The sequence below is a fragment of the Parasteatoda tepidariorum genome, chromosome X1, assembly GCF_043381705.1.
Source record: "Parasteatoda tepidariorum isolate YZ-2023 chromosome X1, CAS_Ptep_4.0, whole genome shotgun sequence".
Taxonomy (NCBI): domain Eukaryota; kingdom Metazoa; phylum Arthropoda; class Arachnida; order Araneae; family Theridiidae; genus Parasteatoda; species Parasteatoda tepidariorum.
The window spans coordinates 6976812-6993115 of NC_092214.1; the positions used below are offsets into that span (position 1 = coordinate 6976812).

General features: G+C 28.5%; 2 protein-coding genes across 3 annotated transcripts in view; one reads left to right on the forward strand and one right to left on the reverse strand.

The window, feature by feature from the left end:
- Positions 1-324: 324 nt before the first annotated feature.
- Positions 325-16304, reverse strand: part of LOC107446433 (glycine receptor subunit alpha-2-like) — a 35917-nt gene continuing 19937 nt past the window's right edge. For both annotated transcript variants that reach the window (XM_016061075.3, XM_043041390.2), the window contains exons 3-8: positions 10168-10235; positions 6251-6480; positions 4257-4339; positions 4051-4185; positions 1853-2208; positions 325-601 (exon numbers count right to left, since the gene is read on the reverse strand). In XM_016061075.3, coding sequence (XP_015916561.1) covers positions 407-601; positions 1853-2208; positions 4051-4185; positions 4257-4339; positions 6251-6480; positions 10168-10235 — 1067 coding nt within the window. In that variant the 3' untranslated portion in view covers positions 325-406. The remainder of the gene's footprint in view (positions 602-1852; positions 2209-4050; positions 4186-4256; positions 4340-6250; positions 6481-10167; positions 10236-16304) is intronic.
- LOC107446434 (uncharacterized) overlaps positions 12296-16304 on the forward strand; it is a 63202-nt gene continuing 59193 nt past the window's right edge. Inside the window, exon 1 of the mRNA XM_071187793.1 lies at positions 12296-12449. Coding sequence (XP_071043894.1) covers positions 12447-12449 — 3 coding nt within the window. The 5' untranslated portion in view covers positions 12296-12446. The remainder of the gene's footprint in view (positions 12450-16304) is intronic.

The following is a 16304-nucleotide window of genomic DNA, read 5'->3' on the forward strand; positions in this document are numbered from 1 at the left end:
CTTCCAGGTAGGATTATTGTTATTTCTATAAAAGCTTTCCTTATCCAAATTAATTTAGATATGCCCCAAGATTTGTAAACTTTATTTTCAATGAAGATAAGAGCCCCTAATATGGTCAAAGGTGAAGAATTACCCAGTTCAAATGGTTGCAATTTTACACAAATTTTGTAAGGGAAAAGAAAGAAACTCAAGTGTTTTCTATTTAATATGATTTTTAATTTTGCATATTATTTAGACTTAAATGTAGGTGAGAATGCAATTTAACTGTATAATGTTAATGATGAACAACTTATTATATTTAAATGCAAATTATTACTCGGTCAATGGTTACTAAGAAATTCTTTATTTTTCAAAACAGTTATAAATGACAAAAAATAAATTACGTATTTCATTATAAAATATTGTCTTATAACAATATTTCACGTTGTTTAGCTCTTTGTGTAAGATAATAGATCCAGTAAAACAAGTTAAAAATGAGAAACACAGCTGGAAATATCATTCTACTAAGACGATCAATAGTATGAGATCTTCTCCTTTGAATAGTTCTGATCACATCTGGAGGAGCTTCAATTTCATTTTTCTTTGCATCCTTTTTCTCTTTCTAAAATAGTTAAGCCATTTTTAAATTTTCATGATATAAATATTTAAAAATAAGTATGAACATATGGTCACAAGTTAATATTTAAGGAGATAAAAGTTATTGATATTTGTCCATTCAATCATACAAAACATCAAAATCTGTATGATTTCAGGATGAAACAGAGAAAATTTGAAAGATGACTAATAGAAACACTTCTGTGTTTTAACTGGCTATCAAGCAGCTTTTGTTGCTTTTTTTTACAACCACCTTTCTTAATAACGAATTTTCATATTTAAAGTGATTCATTTTTTTTCCTCCTTTTACTTAAATGTTAAATATACTACTCCAAATGTTTGAATATAAAAATATATAATTTTGGATATGATACTAAAAGTCTATATTAAGGACGGTTGTAATGAAGCGTCTTTTATTAATGCATAACTGCTTACCTGGAAGTCCTATCTTCCCAGAATATTAAGAGCTGTGGCCAAATAACAATTTAAGGTAAACTTGATTTATTTTAATTTTGCCCACCCTTTAAAACTTCTATGCACAATTTATACATTTTACAAGAAAAATAAAAATTAAGTTTGCATGTTGTAATGCTGAACTAAATCATTCTGAACTAAATTTATTATATCAATTATAAAATATTAATTCATAAAATTTACTACCATTGTTAAGTATTCAAATAAAAATCTCAATGCATTGTGATGAAAACAGTATGTCATCTTCTTAAAACTCTGGGTTTAAATATTTAGAGCCATAAAGCTTTTATATAATTTTAAATGTATTATGTGTTGTAATATAAAATCATAATTTGTGAAGAAAAAACCTTATTAGTCAACGAATCTTTGAAAATGTTAACAAAATGCTTAGTTATTTACTAACACTTTGAATTTTGTTGACTTTCAAATTAGTTTTTTTTTTTCGTTTTTGCCTATTTTGCTAAATATTAACCAAATTTATAAAAACATAGTATATAATTGTTTTAGTTCAATCAAAATGAACTCGTAGTTTAGCATTTAGCATACATTCATATGAATAGACCCGAACCTCTAATTTTAAATGAATGATGCTCTCAAAAAACAAGAATTTTATCTTCAAGTTATAGTTTTTTCTTTTGCATTTAAAAAAGCAATGCTCAATTTTTTTCATTCTAAATATTAATTTAGTTCCAAACTGAGACATATATTATAAACTAAGTACATCATGTTTACTCTTATTAAATATATTTTTAATTGCATTGTCTTGTAAAAATATGATGCTTACGTTAAAAATAATACAAGAATTTTCTTTATGATAAACTTTCATCCTGTTTAAATAACTGGACGCTGCAAATTCCAACAAAGATGTGAAAACCATGACCGAACAAGCACCAATCCATATATCAATCGCTTTGGCATATGAAACTGGTGGTAATTGAGACCGAATTCCAGAGGCGACTGTCACTAAGCTGAGAAGTGTTGTGACTCCTAAAGCAACTCTTGCAGGGGCAGCTTCAACTGGAACCCAGAATGATACCCAAGATACCATAACTAGCAGAAATGTTGGCAAATATGTCTGTATCAAGTGATAACCATTCTGTCTTACGAAAACAAAACTCACATTTAAAAAGCTGAAAACACCTGAAAGAAAGTTTCATATTATTTTCTGAGTTTGTCTCTAACTGAATTTGCAGCACAAAAATATTTCTTTAAAATTTAGTGAGTGGATAATATAGCAGAGTGCCGAGCCTTTTTAAAAGGATTATTTAACGAAACAAAAATACTTGATTGAGAAAATATGTGAGCAAAATTTTACTAAAATTCGTACAATCTAATAAAACTAATATTGTACCATTATTCGGCGTTACTTAGGCCATTATTTGAAAAAGCCCCCCCCCCCAAAAAAAACCTGAGGGCTTTGCCTAAAATTATTCTGAAGTATGGACAGCTTAAACGAGTAATAAGAAATCAATATTTGACTTTAGTTACCTGCTGATGGTGTCATGAAATAAATATATATATGCTGTTCAAATAATTTATTAATCAAAGTGTTAAAATCTTTTTTTTTTTTAATTTCATAATGTTTAAATGCTGAGTAAAAGTAAAAATCTAACATGCAAAAACCGAATGTGATGCATATCTTTTTATTTTATGTGATTACATAGTTTTTTAGAAGATTAAAACCATTTCGACTATTAAGAGTTTTTTTTTTCTGAAAAAAAAAGAAGAGTATTATGGATTCTTACTGCTCGTTTAAGATTATATTTAAATTATATATTTGAGATTATATTTAAAAATATTTATAGGAAGTTCTTAATAAGAGAGTGGAGATTATAGTTGTAAAATGTATGAATTGATGAAATTATCGTTTACACAGGTTAAGTCTTAAACACACACAGTGTTAAAATATGTGATCCAAACTTTCCTTAAAACATGCAAGTGATGGCGTAAAAGTTAGCAATTTTCCAAGCAAAAGGGCTAAAGTTGACTCAGTGGCCTAAATAACTCGAAATGACAGTACTAATAATGAAATGTTTAAAAAAAACGCTTCGTTATAAAATGAAAAGTTTAGTAAAAATGGAAAAGTTATTTTTGTAACATAAGGTTGAAAAAATGGGATTGGTAAAAAGTAGTCATATCCACTCATATAAAGACACGCAACATGACTTCTGTAATATTTGTGGAACAAAAAATTATAAACAGATACTAAAATAATCATAGGCTTTGGGCGGACCAACTCAAATCGGATGCTTTTAATTTTATAGCCTAAATTGATAAAGTTAATTTATTAAAAGAGTTACTTTTAATTTATAACCTAGATCAAGACTGCGTTGAATGGGATTAAAAGTTAAAACATACATAAGTATTAGCAGTACTTTATTTACATTGCGTAATGGGCTATTGGCGACAGTCAGGAAACAGCCCTGAGGATGATTCGAAGACCTGCCATCGCAATTTTCCTCCATTTCAGAGGTGATGGCTTCCCTGCCTTGGTAACCCAACGTAATAGCAAATATGAAATTCTTTGGAAAAGTTTAGAATGTTCCCCGATTTACTTAACCTCCTGAGATCAAGCTTTAAATAATTGTTGAAAATGCTATTTTTACTTAATATGTAGCTTAGAAGAAAGTAAATTCTCAAAAACATTTAGTAAAATTTAGATTAAAGTTTCATAACAGCTTTCAATCGTTGCATAAAAAAATAATAAAATTTTGATTTTTATCAATTTTTGCTCGTTGTAGGTAATTTCTCCACATTTCAGTCGTGAAACAAAATCTGCTAGACTCGATAAGATATTCCATAAAACTGTTTAAAAGGTTACTTAAATCAAAGTTTTGATCCTTTCCTTTCATTGTAATTAAAAACTACAGGGTAAATCCAATTATCTTTTTACTCAGAGATTTGTAGAGGCATAAAAATAATCTTAAATTATGCCAAATGTTGTCCTATATTAGAAAGAGAGTTCGAGAAAGACTGCAATACCTGTGTCGATATCTCTTTCGAATTCCATAGGCAATTGAGGAAATGTACGAAATTCTGGCACTACGATTTCTTTTTCGAGAGTGATTGGAGTTTCTTCCATCCATTTCACTAATACTTGATCTTTTGTCTGAGCATCTGGAAATGAATAATTAAATAATAAAATGTTACCATCATACAAATTTGTATATTTACATAAAATGTCTTACAGGATCCGAGTATCACCCAACATCTCTGAGTATCCAATGGATAAAGACGGAAGGACATGTGGCAAGATAAACGAAGGGTTAATCTGCAAAAGATTATTTTACACGTTAACAGTGAACCATTTACCAAATAGAATTTTTTCATGCTTTCCACATAATTTTGGTATTATTTATTGCATTTGTAAACGTATATAATTTTTAGCTAATTTTTCATATGATGCAGTATGATAGTTAGCGAAAATCTGTTATCATTCACAGGGCCTGATTATCGCCTAGGCGCTATAGGCATGGACCTAGGGCCCACAATATCTGAGGGGCCTCAAAAAGTTGTAAAAAGTCTAATAAAAGGTGGGATAGCTTTGTGTTGGTTTAAGTACTAAATAAAAAATAATTCAGCTAATCAATGACTTTTAGCAAAAATCACTGATTTCTATTGTTTGTGGTCGCCAACTATTTTTATTTTGATAAAACATTGTTTTGTTGTTTTATATTTTGCTTTAATTTATAGACACATAAACTTTATCTTAGAAAAATAATCTTCAATTGTCTGCTTTCAAAATTTCTTAGAATGTTTATCTTGAATCATACAGTTCAATAGATTCTTTTCTATTGTTAGGACTAATTACTCAAAATACTACGTAAACTTCTGTAATTCAATTTTAAAATATTTATAGGGGGTCCGGAGAATTTGGTGAGCCTAGGGCCAGAATTTGTCTTCATCGGTCCCTGATCATTCATTTTATTACTTTTTTTTAAAATTTCTGAAATTTTTAGTCCAACAACCATAAGAAGACGATTAAAAGTCAGGGATACGGATTTAAGGAAGTTAACCGCTGGATGGGAAGCAAATCGTGATTCTTCAGCACAATTTACTTACGCGAGTCGAGGGTCTTCTTACGGCTGATGGACAATATATCTAAAATTTAAAAAAAAAGTTTTTAAATTTATCCGTCTTACTACTTAAGGATTACTTGCTGCACCCATCTTTTTATTGAAAGGTTTGTCACGAATGAGTTTCGAGATATAACATGAAAAAATTGAATGGTGGAAAATTTTTTGAATCATTTTGTGGCAAAGTAAATGACGAACTATTTAAAACAAATGAGAGATAATGTAGTTCATTGGACAAATTTTTTTGAAAATTTTTTTTGTACAGAATGTAACTACTCAAATAAGTTGGAAAATTTATGAAACATACATTAAACTGTTGTCCATTAATTTTTTATGTGATCGTAAAAAAATTAATTTTTGTTTAAAAATTTAAAATGGTCTACAGCACAGCAGATAAAAAACATTGATAAGGATAAGGCATCAACGAAGTATAAATGAATGCAGAATTTTTCCACCAAGAGAAGCGAATGTTGGCACTGGTCTAAGGTACAACACTTAGTCCCTATAATTTAATTTCTCCTGATATGCCAAACAAACTGGACCTTTTTGTGTTGTTGTTGTTGTTGTTAATTTACGTCGCACTAGAGCTGCACAATGGGCTATTGGCGACGGTCTGGGAAACATCCCGGAGGATGATCCGAAGACATGCCATCACAATTTTGATCCTCTGCGGAGGGGAGACCTTTTTGTGACTCTTTCACATTAATTCAAATACAAATTTTTTGGTTTTGTATTTATGTGTTCTAGCCTGTCACCTACATTCAAGCACAATATTGAGTGTGTCTCGATAATAAGATAATTAATGATCATATATGTCAGGAGTCTAAATAACCGTCTTTATTTATTTTTTGAGCCCTTGTAAAAAATAAAGCTAAAAATCTGTGATTTAATATTCAATTAGGCCAAAAAATGAATATTTAACTCAGGAAAAACCCTTTTAAATTTTGATCAATTCATATTTTGATCAATTATTATCATTACCGAGGTCGGATAAAACTAAGGATCAGAAACTAGTTTATTTGAGCTGACTGCGTTTAAGATTCCTTTTCAAATAAACTAGTTTTAGATGATAAAATTATTATAGTCAGGGTGGTAATGAGACTCACCTCATACTAAAAAGAATTTTTCCATCAGGTGCGAGCTTAATCAGCTTATTTGGAACTGTCATTGAATGAAAGTTCCCAGATTTTAGATTTCGAAAAAATAAATCAGGTTTCCAAATTTTATCAATGATATCTTGTCCATTAAGAGTCATGGTTTCATTCATACCATAGATAGAAGTTTTTAATCTAGGATCAATCCATGATTGCCTCAGATAAATATCCATACCAAAATCCTGAAAAACGTAATTATGCAAATTATTGATACATTTTGTGAAAATATGCATACAAAATCATTTGGGCACAATTAAATGCTAATGCAAAATATCAAATTTCAAAATGTCATGCCAGATTGAAAAATATTTTGCTAATGAAGCAAAATTAAGTCTTGAAATGGATTGAAAGTGCGTGATTATCTGTCTTTTCTTACATATACAATTTTGTAAATTTAACGAAAAACTTTATAGAAATAGTTCAGGTTTAACTGATAACGGAGATGTTACAATTCTAAAAGAAATAGAAAAATTATCAAAACCTGAAATTTAACTTGAAAGAAAGGGGGAAAATTTATCTTTGAAATCATCAAATAATAATAATTTAAGATATCAGGTATATTAAAGAATATGCCTAAAAAATACACACTTTTAGTTAGTAATTTTAAACAAAGGGGAGAAGAAGTAACTAAAATGTTGAGAAAAAAATTGACATTTATAAATGATGGCAAATTATTCTTTTTCAAAACATAAATGAATAGCAATAATCATTTTGTGGGGAAAAACTGAAACCATACGAACTGCTTTCTTTGAAGAAAAACCACATAATATCTATACAAAAAGGACAAGATAAAACGTTTCAAGGTAAAAGTTCAAGGAAGTAACAAGTTTATGATGGAAAATACTTCATTATTTTATTGTTAATAAATTTATTTATTGTTGCAAGTTAATGAGTAACCAGACAGAAAACTTGATTTTTAAAGGGAACTAGCAAAAGTACTTCTCATTAGAGCACTTCAGGCAAGAGTTTCTCTTCCAAACCCGTTTGTAAAATTTACGATTTTTTTTTATTTTTAAAATTTTGGATAAGCACATTACTTAATTTAGAATCGAATAATTTTTTTAAAAAATTTTATACTATTTAAACACTTTCAAAGTTAAACATTTTAGATTATTTGTCAAGTTCGTGCATTTTTGAGCTATAATGTAATTCTTGAGAGGATACATAGGGTCGAAATGTTGTTTCTGCGGTCAAAACCATGAAAAAACATTTATTTAAAATAGATTTCATAGTTTTATACTATCAACCGTTATGTACATGTTAAGTTTCACACCTTTACTCTTAGTTAAAAAGTTTAGTTGACATACCTAAATTTGTTTAAAATATACGTCTTTACTATTACTAGTATGCTTAGATGCACATTTCGGCGATAGATTAATTAATTTTATCTTAATGACTTCTTTTAATCAGGTGTTTTCTCAGACAAGGCAAAAAAAAGATTTTTTTTTCAGGGATAAGTTAGATAAGAAACAAAGAAATTTTGACAAACTTTATTACTAAATTATTCAGTTATCGTAAATTAAAGTTTGGATCACTTTTTTTCCTTCTTGTAAAGTATATATCCGAATATTTTACAAAATATATCTACAGAACTTATTTTAAAAGTGGTAAGTAAAACTCAATTCGAAATATAAGGAAAAAAAAATGTTTTCTGTGTCACAAAGTCAACACCTTCTGTGAGGTTGACATAAGGACGCCTAATTTTTTACCTTAAAAATGGAATAAAACAATATACAAGCACATAGTAAATCTTCTAAGTATTGACTAGACACAAAAATTGCTTGAAATGTCTTTAAAAAATTTTAATTTCTAATTTTTATAAAAATTTTTGGGGAAGAAATAAAAAACAAACAAATTTGAAATAAAAATATTATTTTCTTACAGTTATGAGTAATTATAGTTAAGAGTATAGGGCAATTCCACGGAAGTGTCAACTTATAAGTGAAATTTTTAATTTTAATTTCAAAAATAGCCAAAGTCTACATATTGCCGTTTCATTTTTGATAATTTTAAATTTTTTGAATCTGGGAGCATTCTAAAGTAATCACATGGCTGACAAGTGAATTGTTCACATTTGTGCTCAAATTGTTTTCTTGAAAAATACTTATAAAATAAAAGAAATGTATCTTTCTTTCGCAATATTTTGATAAAAATATGCATATAGTACAAAATTTAAGCATTTAAAACATTATCATTTTAAGTTTAATATATAAAATAAAAGTAACTTCTTTTACGTCATTCCGTCACATGTCTTAATAATGCATAAATTTCCTGAGAACGAAGATAAAATGTGACATTGGCAAGTTAGATATAAAACCTCTTCAGAGACAACCTAATTTTCAAACTGTTGAAATTTTTACTAATTCTTACATAAATAATAATCCTGTTTATCTGTTACATTCTGTTTATCATTTACATATTAATAAAACATTTTTTAAATGAAGACTTTCTTCTACTAAACTTTTTGTCATTCCGTCACAGCAAATAGATGTCAATAACTGCTAGCCAACCTGAGGTTAATTTTCCAAATTCACATTTTACATTGCTTACACATTATACTAAAAGTATAAAATAGTTCAGAAAAATAATAGCTGCAAAATTCGCAGAAACTACCAGTTCTAAGAGGCATGCCAAAATGTCATTCCGTCGCGCAAATAAAAAGTTCGTAAAATTAAAAGTAAAAAAGATAGAAAATCCTGTTTTTTTAGTTTATGAAGCGCATTATGCCAATAATAATGATATGCATGAGAAAAAAAATGTTTATTTGAAATTAGATACATAGAAACTTCAATTAATTGTTATTTTGCAAGTCAAAATGTCATTCCGTCACATATGGAATTGCCCTATATTGAATTATTATTAAAACTATTACTGTTATTGCTATTGTCATTATTAATTTCATTTTTATAAATCCTGTTATTATTATGAATTCTAATATTATTATCACTATTATTACTCTTATTATTAACAATTATATTATTATTCAGTATATTTTAATAATTATATTATTATTATTAATTATATTACTTTTACATCATTATTAAAAATACTCTTATTAATTCGATAACAACCATTAGTTCCATTATTATTAATATTATTTATATTGCTATTATTCATAATGAAACTTTACAATCGGCATCGAAGAATTATTATACATTTTGTTTGGAAGTAGAATTTTTATTATAGTGTTATCTCTATTACCCGACACAATCAATATTATAAGAAGGACAATATATTGGTTCGGCGATAATAGTGTTATAATGTATGGGAAATATATGGCCAATAATATAATAATAAGGGCAATATATAGCCTAGAAAGACAATGTATTGGTTCGACGATATCAATATATTGTCTTTCTTTGGCCTTAACAAAAATTATTGTAAGCAATCTCCTAGAATAAAGTTTGCTAAAATAAAAGTTTTCAACAACATTGTGGAACATTATTCTTTGCTTTTAATGTAGCTTTAACGTCCAAACTTAAAAGTTTTCTAGGCATGCAGATTTTTGCTAGAAAGAATTTTTTTTAAAAAAAAGGGCGTAATGAAAGAGATCTATACTAGTTTGTCTCATAAACTTATTTATTCTTCAAATTTTGCGAAAAGTTTAAAAAAATAAGTAATAAATAAATAAAAATATTTATTAAGAATATGCTTCAAAATTACATAAAAGAACTAATTTACATTATATTTGAAAATTTGTTTTACTGTTTGAAAGTGAAAAATTTTAAGTTCAATAAAAATAATCTGATGAACAAGAACAACTTTATGAAATTGAAAGTCGTATTTTTCTTAAGTTTATTAAGTTAATGTACTAAAAGTGAATATTTTAAAAATTATAACTCAAACAGGAGTAAAGTTGAATATGTTACCTGGTTTGCTGCACTAATTGATCCCAAGCTATTGATGTAGATGTTAACAGAAACAAGTGTAGGTTGATCTGAAAGAAATTTTGTTATTTATTTCAAGTATTTTATAATCCACTATAAAACTAATACTGTTTTCTGATTAAAAAAAACTCATACTATTTACTCCAGATAACAACAAATAAAACTGAATACCGTAAAATTGATAGGGTATTGGCAGAGGATCCAGAAATAGTAAAACTTTTTCTAGTTTATTTTTCTCAAAAAACTCTAAAAGTAATACATTGAAATGCTCAAAATATCATTAGACTGAGCTAGATCAGTTGATCTTCAGCAGTCCATTTACTAGTTGCTATTGACCATCAAGCTTTCTGGTTGCTAGCGACAACCATCTGATCACATGAATAAAGGTCATGTACCTTTAACACTGGATTGCCTAAGGAAGTCATTTTGACTGCATTTTAATTTCAATTAGATAAACAATGGTGTATATAATGACGCAATTTCTTAGAATTTTGTGACTTTTTGTACAATATATAATTTTTTTACTGTTAATATTTACTAATAACTTGTTATATAACTGCAAATAATATAAAAAATATTAAAAATTTATTTTTAACAAATTTCTTTATTCTTTCACAATCCAGTCAATTTTACTGCTTTTGGGCAATATAGTAAGTTTCAGTCTTTCTAGTGTTAAGTGGTGCTTCATTCTTTATCTTTAATAAACCGTTACAGCATTACGAACGTAGTATGTCCGTTCATATAATCTAGTGCAAAAGCGCTGCTACTCTCTACCCTTAAACTAGATTGAAAGCGTTACGAACGAAAACGATTCACTGTTAGTTAGTTTTCTAAAGGAAGATGCAGCAAGGAATCAGTTAAGCATTAAAACAGAATCATTGGAAACCAGAAAACGTTTACAATTGATGTACTACTGAGGGTCAATTGAGCTAGTTCAGCTTAATAAGTTGGGACAGCTCTTTTTGTTTCCAAATGTTTTTTTTAAAGGCAATATATTTCTTATTATCGATAATATATCATGGACTGTTCTCTGGTTCAAAGACATATACACTCATGTACAAAAATTAAGGAATAAAAACAATTTTACAGAGATGAAGTTTGTTTAAGTTAGATTGCATTGCATTAGTAAAATATTATGACGTAGTATATAAGGGAATTTAGGAGTATGTGGTTAAGGCTTCAACAATATAAGGCTTTGCAACTAATCCTGGACTAAAACAAACATGTAGCAAAAAAAAAAAAGATGTCACCCTCAATAACGTTTGAGGGGCATTGAAGAACAATTTTTATTGTCCCAAAGGTCGAGTTGTAGTTGTAGTTAATTTACGTCGCACTAGAAAGGTCGAATTCAAATTTTTTAGTTACATACTGCTGCCGATAATTAGAGTTATAAAATCAGACACGAAAGCGTACTGCTTTTATTTATGAACATACCTTTTTTCTAATCGATTCAGACTTTTAACACTCAAGGTAAAGGTAGCCGCAATCTAGAAAATATGGTCTCAATAAGTTTAGTCAGATTTGTCAAAATTTAGACTACTTAATGTTAATTTTACTTTTTCTACATTTCGCCATATAACTGCTATCGCATCAAAAATATTTATCACTTACCAAAAAAGTTTTGCACATAGTCACAAAACTTGCTTGTCGGAAGATGAATCTACGCAATATGTAATATTTTTATTGTTTAATTTATAAATAATCAAAAATGGAAAAATTTACAATTATCACAAATTTTTATATTCTCTATAACTATGTAACTTGAAACATATTTCCTTGCTCTAAAATTAACAGCAAAAAAAAAGAAAAGCCATAGTATTTTAAATTTTTATTTCTTTTTAAACTACTTGTGCAACTTCGTTCAAATTTTGAACTGAGCCGTTTAAAATTATGTGAATAAGGACTACGCAAAATATTTTGTCTTAAACTAAAATAATAAATTTGCAAGAATTATCTTTACTTAAAGGAATTTTTTAATCTGGTGCAAAAAATTTTTGATCAGTGTTTACAGTTTAAAAAGAATGACGAAATACTCAAAAAAGAAATATCAAATTTTGTCTATTAGGATAATTTTGTCTAGATGGCGCCAAGCCATTTCCGAATTCGTCAAAAAGACAGTAGGAATTTTTCTTTCTAATAACATGCTTGATATTCACACCTTCTTGTCATTTTTAATTTAGCTATTCATTTGTGAATTTCAGTTTTCTCTTAAATTAAAATTTCTATGAATTATGAACGTTATTTAAAACATATAGAAATGAATGGTAAGTTGTGCATGTTTTGTTAATTGTAACCGTAAAGATGTTTCAGTTAAACGTTTACTTTTAATGAGTAGTTATTTTAGAGATCTTGGCATTATTCCCTAATGAGACAGATGAAGTCCTTTGATTTAACTTCTTACGACGCGTGGAATTAACTGCTTTCAAAAATTTGTGACGACGCTATTTGTTAGACTTGAAAACTAATTTGTTACAGGTAACTTAGTAAGCTTGGCTAACTTAAACTAAATTTAGCATACATGTTCTTAAAAATAAGAATATTTCTTCCAAAAAAGAGTTACTTGGCAAAAAATATTGTGTGAAAATTTAAAAATAAATAAATAAAAGCATTGCAAATTTTCAAGTAATTAGAGTTTCAAGAAGTAATTTTATATTATGCATTAACTGCAAAATTAACAAGAAAAATAATCCAGAATTTGTTTTATTTTATAAACTTCGTTGAATAGCCGACCCAATTTTTGGGTTCACGACTACTAATGTTCAACTCCGTAGCTTTGCAAATTTGAACACAATCCAGAAGACAAGGAAACTCCTGGACCAAATATTGGGGGTAAATTTGCCTTCGTGAAGGACTTTTTGATAAAACTAACTAGCATTTGCGTTACATGGAGAGGAAAACCTTTAGACCTTCCACAGTTCACCTGACGTCAAGATGACTCTAACCCATGATCCGTCTACCACTGAGGATGATTTACGTCAGAACTGTGGTCGGTGCGATCCGGTTGCGGAATTCGTATCGACAAGCCATCGCTGGGATTCGAACCCGGGCCACCTTATTGGAAGTTGAAAGCTCTATCTCCTGAATTTATTTGTCAATAGAATTAATTGATCAACCATCTTATGAAAAGGGCCTTAAAAGATTTTAGCAATTAATAAAGTATTTTTCTGAAGAGCGCTTGAAAAATAAATTTCCATGCGCAAAGTTTATTTAAACTTTGTTTAAACGAGTTTAATTAAGATCGATATGCTATATCATACCACATTTCTTACTATTATCAGATACTTAAATTTATATTTCATTGAGATCAATAAATCAATTGGAATTTGTTACAAATCTCCTTGCATAATCTTCAAGTAAAAGAAATTAAAAAAAAAAAAAGCCTGTTAGACACGCTAAAGAAACGTCTAAATCTTTCAAACGTCATGTAAGGCTTCGAATTTATTCAGAAAGATATGGCAAATCAAAATTTATGCGTCATGTTTGTTCTGCTATTAAACTCGCTTAAAAGCATTTTGTACTCACATTCAATTTAACTACACATCATACCAAGAATTTAGAAAGATGAAAAAATTTTATTACGAATACTATAAAAAGAAGAATTGAGCTTCCAATTAAGTAGCGCAAATCAAAAACTCGTTTATAAAATTCGAAGCATCGGTTTTAACACCTATTCATTATTTTTTAACGTGCAATTCCTAAATGCTCATAAAATTTCTGAATAGTAAAACATAAACATTTTTTACATCCAGTTATAGTACAGTACCTTTAAGATGTAGACATTCTTTAGAAAATTTGAATTCTTTTTAATTAAAAAACATTTCGCACTTTTTTTTTTTTGATCAAGATATTTTAAATTATAATACGGCCGTGGTATCCCAGTGGTTAAAGAATCGGCCCCCGGTCCTGAGATCGATCCTTGACTCCACCAAGACCCACCGAGTACATGTAATAAAAGTATTTGTGAAATCTGTTAAATTGAATGTCCTGTGGTCGGTAGCTGAGTAGTGCCATGAGCACAAGGATCAGTTGAAAATTTCCTTCTTTAGATTTATGTCTAAACTGAGGCAGTGGCAGCAGGAATGAGTATGACTGCCATCTATCCATTGGGTTCTGAGTTAAGACGTAGTTTTGCCCTTGGGGTACTCTTTTGTCAAATGAAAGGCGCGCCTCAGTGACTTAAATCACAAAAGACCAATGGCTGGAAAGCTAGGCCTGTCCAAGTGTCATCAACAACAGCTTCAGTGCTATTACAAAAGTCCGCTTCAAACTTTATGAATAATATCGCTAAAGTAATGCAAATAGTTTTTCCTATCGTTTTAATCCCTAATATATGGGTTTATCATAATTAGTTTTCACTTTTCTAAATTATTCAGGAATATTCATCACATATTTCCAAAAAAATAACAATAATAATAAGATTTAAATTTTACAAATAAAACACGTAGACCATGGTTTTTGGGTGCTAAAATTTGTTATATATATATATATATATAACCTCAATTTTAAGTTGGTCAAAAGTAATATGAAAAACAATTTAAATTTTTTCAAACCCTCTTTTAGAAAATCAACTAAGAGTGTTTCCATTGTTTGTTTGTATTGAAATATACAGTCTTTGCATGAACTTTTGCCGTAATTTTGTTCAATTCAGAATTTAGTAAAGCCTTTATTAGAATTGATATCTGATTATAAAAGTAAACGTTTCATGATTGTACGAGACTAGTACATTTAGGAAGAATACCATCACTGAAAAATATAATTATTTAACTATTATTACCACTTTCTTAATAAATATTATTTAATTGAAACATTAAATTATTGAGATAATTGAAATGTCAAGAAGTATCCTATAATTTAGAAAATAAAATTAATAAAATAAAATAATTTGTAGTTAAATTAATTATAGGTAAACAGAAAAAAGTATTAATTAAAAAAAAGTAAGAAAAGAAAAAATGCAACTACGAGAATTGAACTACTAAAGCCACCCAAATCATTGAACAAGTACGCTACCACTAGGCCAGTGCACAGTTTGCAGAATGAAAACTAAAATAATATGTAAAACGTACGTAAATTCTTAACTGCGTTTTGCTCAAAATTGGCAGGCCAGTGCGTTTTTTTTTTTTTTTTTTTTTTTTAAATAGGGTAAACAACACTAGGATAGACTATTGATATACTAAGTTTTCATACCAAAATAAATTTCCTAAATCACGTGCTAGGTTTGTTAATGGGAAAATATTGCACATTGGGTTTTAGCGGGGTGGTGTAAAATGAAAAAAAAAGTGGAGTAAAACAGGGTTAAGAGGATAGAAATTTATTCACTGTTATCCAGACACATGTTTTGTTTCTGATGCAATGAATATTTTCCTGAGACAGTAGAACTATATGGAGACAGTAGAACTACACAGTAGACAGTAGTATTTATAAAGATTTTATGGATAAAAACTTAATAGTTCAGAAGTTATAAGTGTTTCAGTCATACAAAGTACAAGTAACAAAATTTTACTTATTGATAAATAATCAAAGCATTTTGTTACACCCGGAAGGGGCATTCGAGAGAAAGAATACAGTGATGGTACGAAATTGTCTCGCAATTACGATATTAAGAGTGACATCTAAGTTTGATAATATTAAATAAACGTAAACAAAAAAAATAGCATTCAATTAAATAGTTATCATAAGTATATATGTACACATTTACATATGAAAACAGCAAAAATTATCATAAGTAAATAAGTACAAGTCAAAAATAGTAGTTATTATGCATTTCCTGAACAATCAGTTCTATTGTCAAATTTTATTCGATTCAACATAAAAAATACTTAAGAAACAATCCTTCATTGATTCTGGCAGAATGTCAGGTGCGCAAATAGGTACGAGCATAAAATTGTATTCTTTATACATAAAACAGTCATAATTTTTGAATTACCACTATCTGGTAAAGGTATTTGAACTCCCATCTAATGTGTCGAGTTGTTTTCCATGGTTTTAATTTGGTTAGTATGAGTTAGTTGGGAGTATGAACTTTAAGATGTATGTAGATACTCAAGTGAATACTTCTCTCCCAACTCTCTGATAATATCATGTCTCTTCCAGCAGGAATACGAACTCATTGACACATCAAG